The following is an 18347-nucleotide window of genomic DNA, read 5'->3' as shown; positions in this document are numbered from 1 at the left end:
GTACGCTGGGGAGTGAGGAAAGGATTCCCACTCACATACACTTTCGGTGTAAGGCAGAAGTGCATCCAGGGGCTTCTCAGAGCCACAGCAAAGGGCCTGGAAGGTTTGGGCCCCCCTCTTTTGTTCATCCAGCATCTAGAGGCTTCCGAGGGGCCAGCGTCCCTGAGAACACAGGTGGTGGGCACAGCACCTGCCCTCGTGGAGCTCCCGGGCTGGTGAGGAACTGCTCACCATGAGGTGGGAAGAGCACAGGGCCACAGTCTGTCCGAGCAGTGAACGTGGAAGGACAGGGACCAGATGTGGCTTTTCAATTTTCCTGTGAGTTGTGACATCAGTCTCCCGCATCTAGCATATCACTTAGAGAGAGATGCTCAGGAAATGCCTGCGTAAGGACAGAGCCTGTGTTTCAGAGCCCAGCAGGTGGGGGTTTGAACGCCTGGTTCACGAAGGTTGTCGAGAAAGTCGGCATCAGTATAAAAGCGTGTAGCAAATACCAGTAAGTGGCAATGACTATTGTCTGTATGTTTTCCGTGAACCGACCTAGAGGAGAAAAGGCGGAAGTCTTAAATGAGCTCTCCTCTGCCTCAGCTTCGTGCCGTTGACCGCATGTCAGCTTTTGCATGTGAGACCAGTGTGAGAAGCTATGCTCGTTGAGCAGAAGATTCTTTCTGTCTCGAGCCTGGTGCAAGTTCTGACTCCGCGTACAGAAACAGCCCGGCCCCTGTGGTGATCTCAAAGGATGCCGTTCTGCCTTTCTAACTGCACAACCTTCGGAGCTGGTGCCTTACCCGGTGTGGTGACCCTGGGGTGGGGCCACCACCTCCAGCTCAGCTCTTCTGGGTGCTGTGCACAGCCAGCTCTTAGAGTCACTGTAGGCAAAGTGTTTTTATTGTAGCTCGTGCTCTTCTCGCTCTGTTTCAGCCTTTTAAAAGTTATTTTCATTCCTTTTATTTATTTAGAGAGGGAGAGTACGGCATGGGGGGGAGGGGCAGAGCAAGAAGGAGAGAGAGAATCCCAAGCAGGCTCTGCTCTGTCGGCACACGGAGACCAAGGTGGAGCTTGATCTCATGAACCGCGATATCATGACCTGAGCCGGAATCAAGAGTCGGACCTTTAACTGAGCCACCCAGGCGCCCCAAATTATTTTCATTCTTAAAAAAAAAAAATTCCTCACCACCTGTTGCGGTCTAGTTCATACGTTTTTTAAGCTAGAAAATATTAAATTTCTTTTGTGATGAATTAAATGAATTGACATTAGCTGATCTGACCATAAATAAAATGTGAAACTGTCAGGATGACAAGTGGGACCCGCAAGAGTGCAATTTATCAGTCTTTTAAATTTCTTACTGAGCCGGATACTTCGCAGGATCAGACCCAGGACACAGCCCTGGCATGCGGGTGAGATCAATAAATAACACTTGAAAATGCAAGAAGATATAGAAGTCTTAAAGATTTTTTTTGAAGTGTATCTATTCTAAAGAGCCTAATCTTTAATTGAAACACTATAGCCGTGAACACGTTGGCTTACTCTTTATCGACTGTATTGATTTCCTACCCCAGACACTGTTTGGAATATAAGTATTTTTGTCGGTGATGATGCAGGAGACCCATAAAAGAAGGAAGCATTTTGCTGCATCTTTCTGTGTTTGGCTAAGTGCCTTATCCCAATCGTCCAGGATTCATGGTCAGAGCAAAGGACAACCGGATCAAGTCCACCAGCCAAGGAATGAACTAAAAACCATAATTATCCAGTGTGGTTCTTGTGACCTCTGTTTCCAAGATTGCTCTTGAAGTTGAGCCAAGTGACAAAGGGACCATGACTTTGATCCTGATTATAAGAGAGAAATTTTAGGATTTTTAAAGTCACTTGTGCATCAGGGGAAAGGAATAAAAACAACCTGACTTTGGCCCCCGTGAGGTGACTGCATCCTTAGGATCAGGAACCTCCTGAGAACTTGTACCCATCCCTGACCAAACACGGAGCTGGCATTGTGGCACGGCAAATGGTCTCAAATGATTTAAATTGCCTTCCCTATGAGTTTAAACATGGAAGCAAGCCCTTCCCTTACTTCTAAACCCTTGAATTTCTGGCATCAGACATCAAGCGGAGAAGAGGTGTCTTCTGTTGCTTGGAGAAGGTGTTGTATAATGTCCTACTGAGTTTAATTAATACTGGGATTTCTTGGGTTGTTTTTTTTGTTTTGTTTTGTTTTTGTTTTTTTTGTTTGTTTGTTTTTTGTTTTTTGTTTTTTTTTTTTAATTTTTTTTCAACGTTTTTTATTTATTTTTGGGACAGAGAGAGACAGAGCATGAACGGGGGAGGGGCAGAGAGAGAGGGAGACACAGAATCGGAAACAGGCTCCAGGCTCCGAGCCATCAGCCCAGAGCCTGACGCGGGGCTCGAACTCACGGACCGCGAGATCGCGACCTGGCTGAAGTCGGACGCTGGTTTTGTTTTTTTTAACTATCTTTTGGAACCACAAGGTAAGGCCAGGAAACTTTGCCTTGCTTAGAAGGCAGCATTTCAACCTTAGAAGGCAGGGGAGGTCCTGTACCTAGGGTGACCGTATGATTTAGCATCCCAACTTTTGAGAGTACAAGAAGACCTTACTTATGACTATGTCAGAACAAAAGACCAACTCCGGGACTCTCCCAGGCAAACTAGGATGTACGGCCACCCTGCTGTTGCATGCTGTAGAGATCACCCAGGCTCCAAGCCATCTTGTCGTAAGGAGGTGCAGACAGTGACTTTGGTTTGGTTTGGTTTGGTTTGGTTTGGTTTGGTTTGAGAGAGAGAGAGAGAGAGAGAGAGAGAGAGAGAGAGAGAGAGAGAGAATCTCAAACAGGCTCCATGCTCAGCGCACAGCCCAATGTGGGGCTTGATCCCATGACCCTGGGATCATGATCTGAGCCTAAATCAAGAGTCAGGTGCTCAACTGACTGAGCCACCCAGGTGCCCAGACAGTGATTTTTAAGGAACTTCCATTGTGTTTTTACTGCTCAATCTGTCTGAAGACCTTTGATTAGATCATGAGTGCAGATGTTTCCATAAGCTTCTCCTAGGTACCATTTTGACTGATGGGGACTCAGTTTTGGATCACATTCATGATTCCAGGTTGACCACCACGAGTTGTGTGGCCTCTGCAACCGTTGAGTGTTACCATGGCAGAAGGACACGGGAAGGTGGGAGGGAGGAGGAGGTGGGTGGAGGGAGAACGTGACAGAGAAGGTGGTGCATTTGCAGAGGCTCAAACATCTTGGAAAACCATCTGGCGAGATCATGTGCCGGGAGTCACCGCGCATGGCAATGGTGCCGAGGGCCCAGAGTTCGGGAACGTGATGGGGGTAGAAAATACCCAGAACAGAATTGTGGAGAAGCAGTGATGGGCTCTGCGCTTCCAGGATCAGATCTGGATACTTCACTTTCAGGCAGAAAGTGAAGACAGACAGACAGAAAAGATAGTTTTAGATACCACATACCTGCGGAAATAGAGCTAAAAGCGCTCACTCGTGAAAATCTTTCAGGGAGAAGGACAAGGCCAGCTCCCATGCTACGCAGAGAGGGCTCTCACTCTAATTTCTGCAGATGTTTTCCTCCCGAGTGACTCCGCTTTGCAGTGGCTTTCACAACACTGAGAAATGACAGGGGCCGCTGGCCCCAAACGCCCACCAGGAGTCACGTTGTTAGCCTGACCAGATCGTTCTCTTGGATTACACTTAGCGGGGAAGATATTCAGGTACTTCTTGCCGGTCCCCGCCATGGTCACGATGGCCGGTAGTGTGTGCTCGAGTGCCACACGATTCACACCTCCTCCTTACGGTGCTGTCATTTGTGGCACACCCACCACGTTCTAGGCCCAGGCCTGGCGTGGAGAATATAACGATGACGGTGACTCAGAGTCTCCATCCACCAGGAGCCCTGAGTCTCTGCATCCCTGTCTCTGAGCCAGCTTCGTCACACTGGTGCCGCTTGGGAAATGGCTCCCGTGAAAGTAGCTTCCGGGTGGCCTCAGCTTTGTCCTTCCCCAGGGGCGCGAGACCGAAGAAAAGTCGTTCTTGTTCTCAGCAGGTTGCCTTTCCCAGATGGCTGGTGGTACTCCTCTTTCTAAGGCCAGGTTAGTGGCTCGTGTTTCGTTCTGTCTTTTAAAAGCTCAACAAGCTTAGATACCTAAATCTTGTTACCAGTGCTAATCCCACAAGGATTAAATACATAGAACCCCATTAAAATCCTCCTGGGATGCAAAAACAGATCCTGTAGCTCTTAGAACAGTCCGGGGAGCGGCTCCCAGTCCCTGAGGATGTTTGGGAACTGTCGTCAGGTGGAAATCCCAGGAGAGCCCGGCGCCTCCCAGAAGGCAGAGCCTGGAGCTGGGCTGACACTGCCCTTGCCTGGGAGAGAAGGCCGCTTTTCACACAACATCCAAACAGCTTGTCCAGCGTTAGGCAGGGCTGGCCCTTCGTCCACATCAGATGTATTTGGATTTAATTAAGCTGCAATTGTTTCTCGGTAGTGTAACAGATCTGAGTTTTGCAACTGCCGCAGTGACATCTGAACATCTGTTCTAGGTCTCAGGTAATGAGTCTCAACCTGAGTAAAGATAGACAGGCCTAGGGGGCACCTGGCGGGCTCACTCAGCGGAGCATGTGACCCTAGATCTCGGGGTCGTGAGTGAGAGCCCCACCTTGGGTGCAGGATTACATAAATAAATAAAACTCTAAACAATGAAAACCTTTCGGGCACCTGAGTGGCTCAGTCGGTTAAGGGTCCGACTTCGGCTCAGGTCACGATCTCGAGACGTCGCATTTTGAACAGTTCTGCAATGCCGCTGCTGCTGGCCCAGGGACAACACTTTGAGAACCACTGGGCTATCGCCAGCGCTTAAATCTCACAGTGATTTAACCTCGATGCTGCTTTTCTGGTTCACTCTTTATAAGAAAGATTACCAGAGAGCACTTGATACGTGCTTTAAAGACTGGCGTTTGCCACACCTAGAGGAGGTGCCTGGCTGTGTAGAGCAGAGACTCACCCCCTGTAGAAACCTGGCTTTGAGGAAATATGCAGAAAGCTGCTACCAGGCCGACAGCCCTGCTTCCAGAAGCTTCCAAAAGGCAGAGCAATGCCTCCACACGTGAAAGTTGCTTCCTGCAAGTGGAAGGGAAAGGAAAGTCTGAAACGGAATGGCCCAGAGACAGAGCGAGAGTATGCTTCAAAATCTGCTTTTTCGGGGACGCCTGGGTGGCTCAGTCGGTTAAGCGTCCGACTTCGGCTCAGGTCATGATCTCACCGTTCGTGAGTTCGAGCCCTGCGTCGGGCTCTGTGCTGACAGCTCAGAGCCTGGAGCCTGCTTCACATTCTGTGTCTCCCTCTCTCTCTGCCCCTTCCCTGTTCATGCTGTGTCTCTCTCTGTCTCAAAACTAAATAAACATTAAAAAAAAAAAAAATTTTTTTAAATCTGCTTTTTCATATTTGCCTGAGCCACGGAGGTCCTTGTCCCTTATATCAGTGGTTCTCAGCCCCAGCTGCACTTGGGAAGCACCTACAGATCTTGTGCGAGACCTCCCATGCCCGGGTCCCACCCCCAGATACTCTGATTTAACTAGTCTGGGGAGGACCCAAGCATTGGTGTTGTTTTACAAGATCCCTGGGTGATTCTAATGTGCCATCAGATCGACGCCATCACATCGAAGCTTTGGAGAAAATCTAGAAACCTAGATTGGCCTTTTCAAGTCTTAAGTTACAATTACTTGTTTAAAGTAATTTAAAAAAAAAAATTTTTTTTTTTAATGTTTATTCATTTTTGAGAGACACAGAGACAGCATGTGAATGGCGGAAGGGCAGAGAGAGAGGGAGACACAGAATCCGAAGCAGGCTCCAGGCTCCGAGCTGTCAGCACAGAGCCTGACGCGGGACTCGAACTCACGAACGGTGAGATTATGACCTGAGCCGAAGCCGGATGCTCAACCGACTGAGCCACCCAGGCGCCCCTTGTTTAAAGTAATTTAAACAATGGCTGAAATGGTTTGGGCAATGTTTACGTGGGTGTAAGCATGTATAAATTCATTGTGCACTTTCCTGAGTATTATGTTATGCCTCATTAAATAAAAATAACAAAGAATAGGGCAGGGGCTCCTGGCTGACTCAGTCAGTGGAGCGTCTGACTCTTGATCTTGGGATCATGAGTGTGAGCCCCATGTTGGGTGCAGAGATTACTTAAAAAAAAATTAGGGCGGCTTTCTGTGTATTGTTAAACAGTGGTTTTCAAGACATATCTATTGTTTAAAAAAAGAAACACAAAGTACACAAGGTTACTAAATAATCTGTATGTTACCACTGATATTTTTAAAGAGAATATTAGAAGTTACCTGTGACCACATCTCTAACGCTATTTAAATTTTGTTCCAGGTGCATGTTTTACCTATTCCGAAAAAATGTTAATGCCGGTTCCTGGGCCTGGCCCTCATTTTACTGAGTCAGCTTCTCTGGGGGCGAAGCCCATGGATGCCCATTCCTAACAGCCTCTCTCACCAGGCGATTCTATACACATCGTAGTTTGAGAACCCCTGCACGGGCTGTGCTGGACTGGCTTGGGCCGCATCCCTCTGTGAGAAGAAGCTGTGAGAGGCGCTTGGCCCACGGCCTGCTGGTTAGGGAAGAAGCTGTTCAGCCCTCATTAGGGGTGTCAAAACCTCTGAGCTGGTGCCGAGGTCAACCGCTCGTGTTTCCATTATAAATTTTTTTTTAGTTTATTTATTTATTCTGAGACAGAACACAAGCCAGCAGGGGAGGGGCAGAGAGAGAGAGAGAGGGAGAGAGAGAGTCCCAAGCAGGGTCCACACTGTCAGCACAGAGCCCAGGGTGGGGCTCGAACTCACGAACTGTCAGATCATGACCTGAGCCGAAACCAAGAGTCAGATGCTTAAGCGACAGAGCCCCCCAGGCGCCCCGTGTTTCCGTTATAAATCCACGGTCTCCTCACGCCATGTGTCGTGTGCACGCGTCTTGCCAACATCCCTCTTTCCCTGTTAGGTTTCATTTTAAGTCGGCTCCCTGAAGAGCCTGGGGCTGGGTCTTAGAAGGATGTGACAAACCCCTTCACCCACGTAGGGCACTACCCTCCTCTTCGCAGGCTTCCCCGTGGAGCCAGCTGAGACCATCCCTCCTGGGCAAACAAGGCCGCCTCCGTGCAGAGGTCTCCTCTGTGTCCTTCTGAATGCGTCCGTCTCCCTCGGCACTCTGTCCTTACGTCACCAAAAACATTTTATCCTTATTCTATAGAGCATCCTGGCCGTCCCGCTGGACTGAATTTGTCTTTCCGTCCTTCCCCCACGCTGACAAGAAGATCCTGTAATAACATACACTTGGTACTTTTCTTAACACCATGAGTCATTGTACACATGGGTATAGAGTCGTGTTTTGGAGCCTGAGAAGCTAATCCCAAAGGGTTTTGCTCTTGCTTTCGTGTATGTCTGTGTGCGAACAAATGTGCTCACGCACGCCCTGAATACCTACCTGTTTTATTTATGTTATTTATTATTATTTATTTCTACTTTTGAGAGAGAGAGTACGAGTGGTGGAGGGGCAGAGGGAGAGGGAGAGAGAATCTTAAGCAGGTTCCATGCTGAGCACGGACCCCGACGCAGGGCTTGGTCCCACGACCCTGGGATCAAGACCTGAGCTGAAATCAAGAGTTGGACGCCCAACCGACTGAGCCACCTAGGTGCCCCATGAATATCTGTTTTGATTTCCATGTGCATCTAGAAGGTTTTTCCACAACCCACCTTCAAAGAGCATTGCACATCTGTTGAATACATCTGTCTATACCTCTCCTCATGGGCCCTACTAAGACCGCGTCTCCTCCCTACTGAGGAGCGTCTGGAAACTTCTCTCCAGGTAGCCCAAGAGAATTGTCTGTCTGTATATCTGTCTCTCTCTCTCTCTCTCTCTCTCTCTCTCTGAACACACACACACACACACACACACACACACACCCCGCTCTCTCTGTTACTATCTTAGCACCCATTTAGTAACCCTCCAGCTCACGTTTTTTCCAGTCTTTGTTGCGCCTACAGTGATGGAGTGGCCTTCCCTCTCTGCCCACAGGCTGCACCTGGGAATTTGGAGCCATGGTAAACTACATCAAGAAGACCTATCCCCAGACCCAGCTGGTCGTCGTGGGCTTCAGCCTGGGCGGCAACATCGTGTGTAAATACCTGGGGGAGACTCAGGCCAACCAAGAGAAGGTCCTGTGCTGTGTCAGCGTGTGCCAGGGGTACAGCGCGCTGAGGTGAGTGGCCTCCCCGCCTGCTCCTGCCTCTCTCCCCCATCGGGGTCTTTGGTTTGCGCTCCGCTCGTTGAGGTGCCCCAGTCAGTGCTCCAGCGCCGGTCTGGGAAGACCAGAGGGACCGTGGAGGTGTCTGGGCCTTGGAGGCACCTTGGTTTGCTTCCACATCATACATGGGAGTTGTCTTACCAGACTCCTTAAGCCCGATCCGCAGCTGTGCTCGGCGATCAGATCTGTAACTGAATAGGCCGCGGTTTCCCTGTGGAGTCTCTGCGAGGTGATTTTATCTGTTCGTGCTGCAGGAGTTTTGTAAGAACTGTGGGTTTACCAAAGAACACGAGACGGGTAACCCAGAATCTGGGAGCTGGGTCTTATGACCCCAGATCCCTCCTGCCTACAGAAGAGTTGAGTCTCGAAAGACATGGGGAAGGATCTGTAGAAACGGTGGAATCTGTGCCCTCACCTTCAAATACTAGTCTCCGTTAGGCATCCCAGACATCACCACAAGGGAGATGACCTGCTAGATAAAGGTTTATCTTACCCCTTAGTCTCCTGCCCACAGAGCCCCGCAGGACGAGCCCTAGGAGCGCATTATCATCTGCTCTGACTCCCCCTCAAGACCAGTGCTGCCCCAGATCTCCCGAGAGCCAGCAGACACACACGCTCATTCATTCACGCACACTTCTCCAGACTCTTCAAATGCATCCACATTTTTCCCGTACTCACTCTTCATGATAATGGCTCTTGTATAATGCATGGGTATGACCAATTATTAAAGATCTCTTGAGGAAATTCTGTATTGCACAAGAAAGTAAAAAAAGTCTCCGTCATTGATCCGACCTAATACCAAACAGTCCTTATAGTTAACAAATGATTCCTTCCTTTTGGCCTCCCGTTATCTCTCAAAATGCTGCTTAAACCTGTTTCAGCATTTGCTGATGGATAGAGGCTCTGTTGTTTCCAAAGATACATATTAACTGGAATTTGAAGCCGGCACAGCCAAAGGGCAAATGCAAGCCTAGAATTCAGCCTCTGCCCGTGAGGCGTAAAGCTGGCCAAAAAGGAGGATTTAAATGGGCCCGAAAGAAGACTTGAAAAACATCCCTGACGGAACCGTTCCTGAGTTCTAGGGCCGAGGCCTGGGTTCTAGTTTTCCTCGCCTGCACAGTGGGGAGACAATACTAATAAATTGTACCTACCTCGTAGCGCCGCTGTGAGGGTCAGAGGAGTGCACACGTATGCAGGGCAGGGACGTAGAGAGTCCATCAGTGACCAGTAATGACCATCGTTCATGGTGGGACAAGAAGGTAACGCTAGTGGGTCACAAAGACCAGTCTGGTGAACTGAACTGGTGACAGTTTCACTGCGTTAAGAACCCCTCGGGGGACCATGTTAGAAATATATCCAGTTTCTTGGGTCCCAGCCCTGGAGATTTGGGCTCTAGAATCTGGGGCATGAGGCCAGGAATCTGCATTTGGACACATTCCACGAGTGACTTCTGATATTTAGCCACATTTAGCAGCCACTGGGCCTGGGGACCTCAGCGGCCCCTCCAGCTCTAGTATCATGGGCCGAAGTGATGATACTAGATACCCCTCATCCTCCTGCCGGGAATCCTCCCCTTCACTGCCCTCTGTGCTCCGGAGAGCCAGCTGAAAGGACACGTCCCTTGATCTTGGCTAGAAATATCCAGTTCCCAATTCATAGCTGTTATGTAACCGGAGTTAACCAAGTCGCTGAGAGGGTAAGGTCCCTACCACAGGATTCAGGGGAACGGGTCCTGACACGAGGACCCTGCCTGCTCTTGCCTGACAAATGGTCCGGTTTTCAGCAAGCCTTCTATCACCTGTAAGATTGGAATCACCAGAGTCCCTTCCTAAACCCAGTGCTCTGAGCACGGACTTTGCGTCCAGGAGAGCACAGCATTTGATAAGTGGGAGGAGGATGTAGGACAAGTTTGTTTTCTTTTTTTCTTTTTTTTTTTTTTTCCACCAAGACACAAGATCTTAAACGACCGCAGCTTCTTTTCCTTTTGCTGCAGCAGCGCCATCTGCTGTTGGCAAGAGCATCTGCTCCGTGCGGTTGGTGAACTAAGGGGTTTGCCCTCTCGCGAAGGGAGCTTAAAATCTGCTAAGTTTAGACTCTGTGAGGTGCCGTACATTTTGCAGACAGTCTACACCACCTTCCTTTGAGACCTCAGAGATCGTCACACTCATACTTACTCATTATCACATCAACCTCGTACAGTAAGGAGACAAAGAGGCAACTTCATCCTCGGGAGCACAGAGAACCCGCACTAGGGCCACGATCCTGTGGCCCTACGTACACACTGGAAGTGGTGGCAGGTCAGGGGGACCCCATCGCCCTGTGTGTGCGGGCGCCGCCCTGGGCTCGGGTGCCCTCAACATTTTAATGAGGTCTACTCCCCGAAGGACAGTGCCTTACTCAAAACCAGTGTCACCTTTTTTTCCTGCCAAGGCTTGAGGGCGATGAGCCTTTGCGGCACTGGGACGATGGCAGCCATGCTTCCTTTACGCCGAGGTGGAGCAGGGAGGGCTCGTCTGCCTCTGCCGGGGCCCCACGGGAGTCCGTGCTGCCGGTAAATCTCTCCTAGTTGAGCCTAGAGAACCGCTTGCCAGTGACCCATCCCCTCCCGCTGGCTTCTCACCCCAGTAGCGCACCAGCCCCGTAGCCAGAGCCAACCCCAGGCCAGCAGCCGTGCCCGCTTGCCGTAGTTCGCAAAGCCTAGCTGCCGCCAGAGAAGCTCATCTAGGATGTGCCGAACCACCCGAGAGCAGGATACAAGAACCCGAAATGCCTGCCGTCTCGTAGACTTCGCATAGTTCCCTCAGCACAAGCAGCTGCCAGCCAGTCCCGGAAACGTGTGCGGTCAGACTCAGCGCAACTCTGGTTGAATTAATCATTTGAAACGTTCCTGCAAAGACTCTTGATTCTAAGTTCGTGCAGTGAGTGGCGATCGGCCAGGAGTGGCAGTGCCAGAAGATTACCTGCAGGTTAATTCGTTCCTTGATTCGTTTGGTTCCTTCGGCCAAGACACCCTTCTAGGTAACAGGGACACAGCCGGGAACAAGGCGGAAAAATTTCCTGCCCTCATGGAGCTTAAAGAAAAGGGAAGGAAAGCCTTTCGGGGGGGCTGGTCAAATCGTGTCTTCATTCCTAAGGGAGCCCTCAACAATCTGGCATTGCAGAATCTGCCGGTAATAATATGATTCGAATCCAAGCGTGTCATTACAGTTGGGGGATGAGAGACAGCCTGTGTCTGAGGACCTCACGGCAGTTCTCAACAGTAGAAGGATATTTACAAAGCAGCAAACCAACCGATACGCGTCACTAATAGATTCCACACTAGGCATCTGGGTGCCCAGGAATTCCCCAGTCAAGCGAGGAGGCCAGAGGGGAGGGCTCTTGGAAGGAGGTGAGGGTAGGTACAGGGTCTGGGGGGGGGGGGTGCCCTTAAAGGACAACAGACAAGTTCCCAGGTCTCCGTGTCGGTCGGCTCCTGGCTGGGGGAGCGTGTGAGCACCGCTGGGTCTCAGCACGGTGCTTTCCGCAAGCTTCCCTGCCGCAGAGAACACCAGACATCACTTTCCAGCCAAATGGCGTATATATTCTCTCGTTTGCTCTGTGTGGGCAAACCCCAGACTATGGCTGCGTCTATGACAAAAGCAAGGGCTGTCATTCATAAAGTCCCTCTATAGACTTGTCCCTTCATCGGATCTGTGTTTATAGTGCAAGAACTGTATGCCGGTTTTAACAATCAGTAATTTTGCATCAGAGCCAAGCATGGGGGGAGAAACTGCTAAGTTTAGACGAAGCTCTGTGGGCAGAACTCCAGCCTGGAAGAATGCTTGGCTTTTCCACCACTGGGGTGTGAAGCTGACCAGATGGCTTGCCCTTAGTGTCTTAGGGGTTTTTGTTTATTCTTTATTGCTAATTCTTTCCTCTCAGAAAAATGAGAGTGACAGACCCTTTCATGTAGTAATCCCGTTCCTATAAAAGGACATCCTCAGGGCAAATAGTCTGATGAGGCAGAGAGGGGACTGGCAGTCCCTACCCTTGTCTGAGCTCCGTGCCCCACCCTGCCCCAAAGCCCCACTGGCTGGAATGAAGGATTCTGGGCCCACGTCCCAGTGCAGAGATGGTTTTCTTTCGCTTGCACTCTCAAGCTAAACTAGCTAGAGGTGATGACCTCTCCGCAGGTCAGCCCTGTCCCCCGAACCAGCTGCCGGCCAGAAGCCCTCTTGCCTGGGTCTCTCCGGACCAGACGCTCCACCGTCCTTCCTCCCAGAGACCATGCTGTTCAAGGCTGTTTGGTTTTGCCCCCAGGACAGTATGACTGTCTTGCAGGGCCAAGCTAGAGATAACCGGCACCTGTCCAGCAGGAGGGATAGTCATAAAATATTATCCACAAATCACAGTGGAAAACAAGGGAGATTTTACATTTAAAAATCAAGAAAATGTGTAACATAAAAGAATGTGTATATTTAAAAAAAATTTTTTTTAATGTTTATTTACTTTTGAGACAGAGAGAGACAGAGCATGAACGGGGGAGGGTCAGAGAGAGAGGGAGACACAGAATCTGAAGCAGGCTCCAGGCTCTGAGCTGTCAGCACAGAGCCTGACGCGGGGCTTGAACTCACTGACCGTGAGATCATGACCTGAGCCGAAGTCGGACGCTTAACCGACTGAGCCACCCAGGCGCCCCGAGAACGTGTATATTTAAAGTAGTGAGGCTACATCGGGTTCTGTGCTGACAGTGTGGAGCCTGCTTGGGATTCTCTCTCTCCCAGTCTCTCTCTGCCCCTCCCCCTCTCCCTCTCTCTCCCTCTCACTGTGTGTCTCAAAAATAAGTAAATAAACATGAAAAAAGTAATGAGGAGCGCAACTACATAAAAATAAGTAGAATGGTGGAAATGGGAAGTCCTAGTTTAACGGATATAAACTTCCAGATTCACAAGACGGAAAAATTCTGGAGATTTATGACACATCACTGTGAATATGCTTAACACTACTGGACTGTGTACTTAAAAATGGTTAAGGAGGTAAATTTTATGGTATGTGTTTTTTTTACCACCACGATTAAATTTTTAAAAAGAAAAAAAAAAAAAAGATTGTAGATGGGCAAAACTTGGAAGAGAAACTCCCTTCCCCAGAGAAAAACACTTTTCTTACACTGGTGTGATAACATGCCAGGAGATGCTTAACATGGTTTGATTTTAAAGTTTCTTTAGCACATTACGTTCAAGGTATGTTGTAATATTGCCTACGTCCATGTCTTCTTTTGTAGCCTGCCTTGTTGTCCCTTTTTGGAATGTTAGGGTCACGCGTGCCCAGGTTCACAGAACCTGCGTCTCATTCTCATCCTTCATGTTTTCTCGAAGACCACAGAAAAGATGTTTGGCCGCCCTCGCAGGGTCTCAGCACTCTGAGATATAATTTACTTGAGCCGGGAGACTTGAATTCCTTTGGGTGTTAGGTGCGTGCTTTCCCCATCTCATTCTCTTCCGATTTCAGTTCCTTTTAATCAGTGCTTAGTCCACTCGTTTTGAAACTCTGAGTTGGGAGGTTGAGCTTTCTCTGAGCAGAGCCCCCCAGTAGCGTGAAGTGCTTGGCTCTGCTCCTCCCTGCCCCGGTGGATTGCCCTGAACGTGACTGTGGATGCCTGTTTCCTTTGGATCCTCTTCTAAGTGATCTAAAAATCCGTCTTCTCCCACAACCTTTTATTTTTATTTTTTAAATATTTTTTTAATGTTTGCTTATTTTTGAGAGACAGAGAATAGAGAGCATGAGGGAGGGAAGGACAGAGAGAAAGGGAAACACAGAATCCAAAGCAGGCTCCAGGCTCTGAGCTGTCAGCCCAGAGCCGGACGCGGGGCTCAAACGCACAAACCACGAGATCATGACTTGAGCCGCCGTCGGATGCTTAACCGACTGAGCAGGCACCCCACCCACAACACCTTTTAAAACTCTCATAACTGTTCCAGTAGAAACCGCTCACCAGCAGGTGGCTGGGAAAGCAGTGCAGAAAATATCTTATTATTTAACATTACATTGATCAGAGACAAAGGCATTTTAAAAGAACTTTATTTGTTTTGATAAAAGGTAGGTAGACAGATGGACGGATGAAGTTCTTTCAAAATCCACACGTGTCCCGGTGAAGCATGCTGCTTTGGGAGGTACTCTGCTTCTCATTTGCAGTCTCGATGGCAGAATAGCTTTGTGACTCTCGGGAGGCATCAGCCCTGGCAGAGTCATCCTGGTTCTTTCTGAAGTGGATGAAACCTGCCTTCCTGGAGGATTCAGAGCCTTCTCCTGACTGTTCATTATGACACATCTCTCTTGTGCCCTTGTTGGCCAGACTCTCCTGGTGGCTCAGCCCAGGGAGCCCATCCTGCTGTCCCCTCTCTCTCGTAGAGAACGTAGCCATCTAGAGACAAGCCAAGAACATGGAGGTTTGGAGGCGCCAGGGTGGCTCAGTCAGTTGAGCACCCAACTCTTGGTTTCGGCTCAGGTCATGATCTCATGGTTCACAGGGTCAAGCCCCGTGTCAGGCTCTGCACTGACAGCACAGAACCTGCTTGAGATTCTCTCTCTCCCTCTCTCCCTCTTAAAAATAACAAATATTTTTAAAAGAAGAACGCAGAGGTTCTGCTGTTTGGACAACTAAAGGGGTTCATTCGTTGTCTGGAGAGCCGAAGTCCCCTGTCTCTGGTGCCCAATTTGTGGCTTGCTTCAAACAACGTCTGCCAGATGTCACCCAAATGTTCTGTTCATATTTTTCCACCTTGGACCTTGGGCTCAACCCAGGAATGTGTTTTCTTGCGAAGAGCACTCTTCTGCTTCTCTTGCTGGAAGTTTCCCTCATAGCCACCCAGGGGCCTCCACAGGATTCCTTCCAGTCCTGGTCCCATGTCAGCAAGTCCTGCTGATGCCTGTGAAATCTTGCTTGCTCTCCTCTGAGTTTTGTTCACCCTGTGTGTGTGGCCCGCCCGGGGGCCTGTCACTACCCAAGACCGCAACAGTCTGTCCTTCCCTGTCCTTCGCCATTTGCTGGCAGTCAGTCCGCCATGTTTTCAGGGTTTCAGCTGAGTGTTCTCTCCCCTCCTGATCCATTCACCTTGGTTTCCAGGCACACGTCTGTCCCGTCCTTAGGAGACACACGCCGCGTCTTTCTCAGGAGCCAGCCCGCCCCCCAGGTCTCCTCAACCAGGGCCAGAATCCAGACCCCTTACCACCACCAGCTGGCCAGCTCTCCACTCACCACATCCACCATTAACAGGAGCAGCGAAACACCACTAAAGTCCTCTGTCGGGCCTGTGATAAAGCTGTCTAGCTACCTCAGCCATAGAGCAATCAGTATGAAATGGATTCTCTCCTTCAACCCCCTGATCTGTCAGATGAGGCTTGGTGAGGTGAAGTGGTTTTGCAGAGTCTGGTGACCTATGTGGTGGGGTCGGATGGGCGGTATTCAGGTCCCTGCTCCGACTCTCACCAGCCGGGTGGCCTGGACGTCTCGTGAGACCTTCATGCCGCCGCCCGCCCCAAGGCCCCCGGCCCATCTGCCACACCAGCCTGCTCCTGCCTCCTGCCTCCTCTCGCTGCAAAAACAAGGCAGCAAAATGGGAGTTTGGCCTCAATGGGAACTGCGCTGTGCTCCACACGACCCACCGGTCTCTTTGCCGTCCCTGAGAATGATTGTTGAGGCTCACAGTTACCCGGTTAAGACTAACTTTGACTTTTCTCTGTATCTCTTTGAACTTTGATCTCCTCAGCAGGGCAAATAATTTTCAGTAGCTCCTAATCTAAAATAATTGTCTATTTTCTTTCTTTTTCTTCTTCCTCCTTCATTATGATGGAAAATTTTAGGCACATATAAAGTAAAAAGAGTAAGATATTGAATTCCCAGGTGCCCATCACCCACTTAAGCAATGCCTAGCTCACAGCCACTCTGGTTCCTCCACAGCTCAGGCACACCCTGCTACCCCAGAAGCTGATTATTTTAAAGCAAATCCCAGGCATCATATCATTTCATCTGAAAATACTTTACTAGTTTGCACTGAAAGACTCTAAGAACTTTTTCTTATGTAACCACAGTACTATTATCATGCCAAGAAATGAATGATTCCCTAATATCCCATTTCTACTCAGCGTTCAGATTTCCCTGATTATCTCACAGAAGGTTTTTAATAGTTGGCTTGTTTGATCAGGATCCATGTAATGCCTATGCGTGGCATTTGTTGATCTGTCTCGTAAGTTTCTTTTAGTCTATAGATTCTCCTCTCGGATTTCCTTCCATATATTGTTGTTGTTGTTGGGATTGAAGAAATGAGGCCTTTTAAAAAATATATGGAATGAGTGCATTTATAACACATTGCCCTTGATTATGTTTTATTCAACCAGTATAAAATTAAGTGTTAGTTCCTTAATTTTATACACAAAGGTGGTGAAAGACAGCCCCTGTGTATGCTGAGTAGTAAAGCAGAGATGCTAGGAATCCGCGTCAGCCAGCATTGATGGAGGGAAATGGTTCCAGCATCCTTCTTCCCTGTCCTCCTCAAGCCCAGGGCCCCTGTGCGTCCCCCAGAGCCTCTCAGTGAGTGGTGCCTGTGATCTTCAGTCAAGAGAGCCTCCGCGGTGCTGTCGTTCAAGTCTTAACGTTTACGGTCAGCACCTCCCCACTTCCTGCCTTATGCGTTCCCTCTAATACGAAGGACGTGCTAACCAAAGCATTTACGAAGTCAGCCAAGGAAGAAATGGACAAAGACAAGAGAAAGCTGGGATAATGAGACTGTCTGCTCTCTGAGGAGGGGGCAGCCTGGGTCCAAGGTCAGAGGAGGGGATGCCAGCGGAGGAAGCAGGTTCTGCCTCATGGATTGGGTGACTTCCCTCCTTCCTCCTCGCTCAGACTAAGAGGCAAGTGTCCAGATCCCTGCCTTAGTCGGGGTCCCACCCACAGTGATCTGGCCTATCCTTTCTGTGTGTGCGGCATTTGGGGAGCCCCCCGTGCGTTTATAGAAGGGCCTTTTGACCTTTGAAGGCGGTGTTAGCTTTCCCACGGTTTATGTGAACTTCAGCCCACGTTTTATGAGCATGTCACACACCATTAAAGCCACAAACCCTCTTGCTTTTAACCTCCCGCTACCTCTTATTTTTTAACCATGGTATTATGGGAAATGTTTGCCGTTCCAAAATTGAAGGGTGGCAGCCTTGGGGAAATAACTTTTATAAACTCTTCTGGATTAAAAAAAAAAACAACAACAAAAACCTATGAACCACCCCGTCCCCTCTTTGGCCATCTGGGATAGGAAACCGATGGACCCCGCGTAGGAATGGTGACACCCGGGTTCACCCCCAGAGTGGAAGCAGGCCTCGAGACCCAGACGTCTGCAAGGTGGGAGTTAGCATGGACCCGGTGATGTTTGTGTTCACACCCAGGGAAGAGAGCACTGAGCAGTGAGGGCCGAGCCAGGCGGTGGGAATTAGCACACTGGTGTTTGCTCACCTGTCGTGTGGCCAAGGAAATCTGCGCAGGTGCGCAGAGAAGGCCGCACTTTCCCTTGACCTGAGTGCGTGGTGGTCTCCTAATCTAGAGTGGGGATAATACTACCTGCCTTTTACTGCTGGGACTCAGGCGGTGGCCCTCATGTCAGGTAGACCTAGTCATGCTGCCGGTGCACAGTAGCTTGAGGGGGGAAAAGACTTCAGAACGAGCCGCAGCAGCCGCGCCCAGGGAGGGTGGGTCGCCCGTCGTCTTCTTCCGTTTCCTTGCCCCTTAAACATTCTAAGGCTAATCAATAGAAAGCCCACCACTGTATGCTTTCCCTTTGCCTCTCAAACAGCGACCGAGAAGTTCTTTTAAGTTTTTCCCTGCACTGTGCCTCTCCACACCCCCACCCCCACCCCCCTTACGTACTCCTTCACTAAGCCAGAAAAACCGTCTGGCCAGGTGGGAAGCCGAATGGACGTGTTCAAAGGCCAGTACTGGCAGGTCCTGAGAAAGGCCACTGTGCCGCAAGGGGGTGTCGGGACTGCCACCCACAAAGC

General features: G+C 49.7%; 1 protein-coding gene across 2 annotated transcripts in view; it reads left to right on the top strand.

Annotated features, from left to right (window-relative positions):
* Nucleotides 1–18347, top strand: part of ABHD2 (abhydrolase domain containing 2, acylglycerol lipase) — a 103299-nt gene that overhangs the window by 73681 nt on the left and 11271 nt on the right. For both annotated transcript variants that reach the window (XM_058736613.1, XM_058736614.1), the window contains exon 6: nucleotides 8102–8285. In XM_058736613.1, the coding sequence (XP_058592596.1) occupies nucleotides 8102–8285 (184 nt within the window). The remainder of the gene's footprint in view (nucleotides 1–8101; nucleotides 8286–18347) is intronic.

The sequence above is a fragment of the Neofelis nebulosa genome, chromosome 7 (genome assembly GCF_028018385.1).
Source record: "Neofelis nebulosa isolate mNeoNeb1 chromosome 7, mNeoNeb1.pri, whole genome shotgun sequence".
Taxonomy (NCBI): Eukaryota; Metazoa; Chordata; class Mammalia; order Carnivora; family Felidae; genus Neofelis; species Neofelis nebulosa.
Note: the sequence above shows the minus strand (reverse complement) of the source record. Positions and strands in the feature narration are given on the sequence as shown.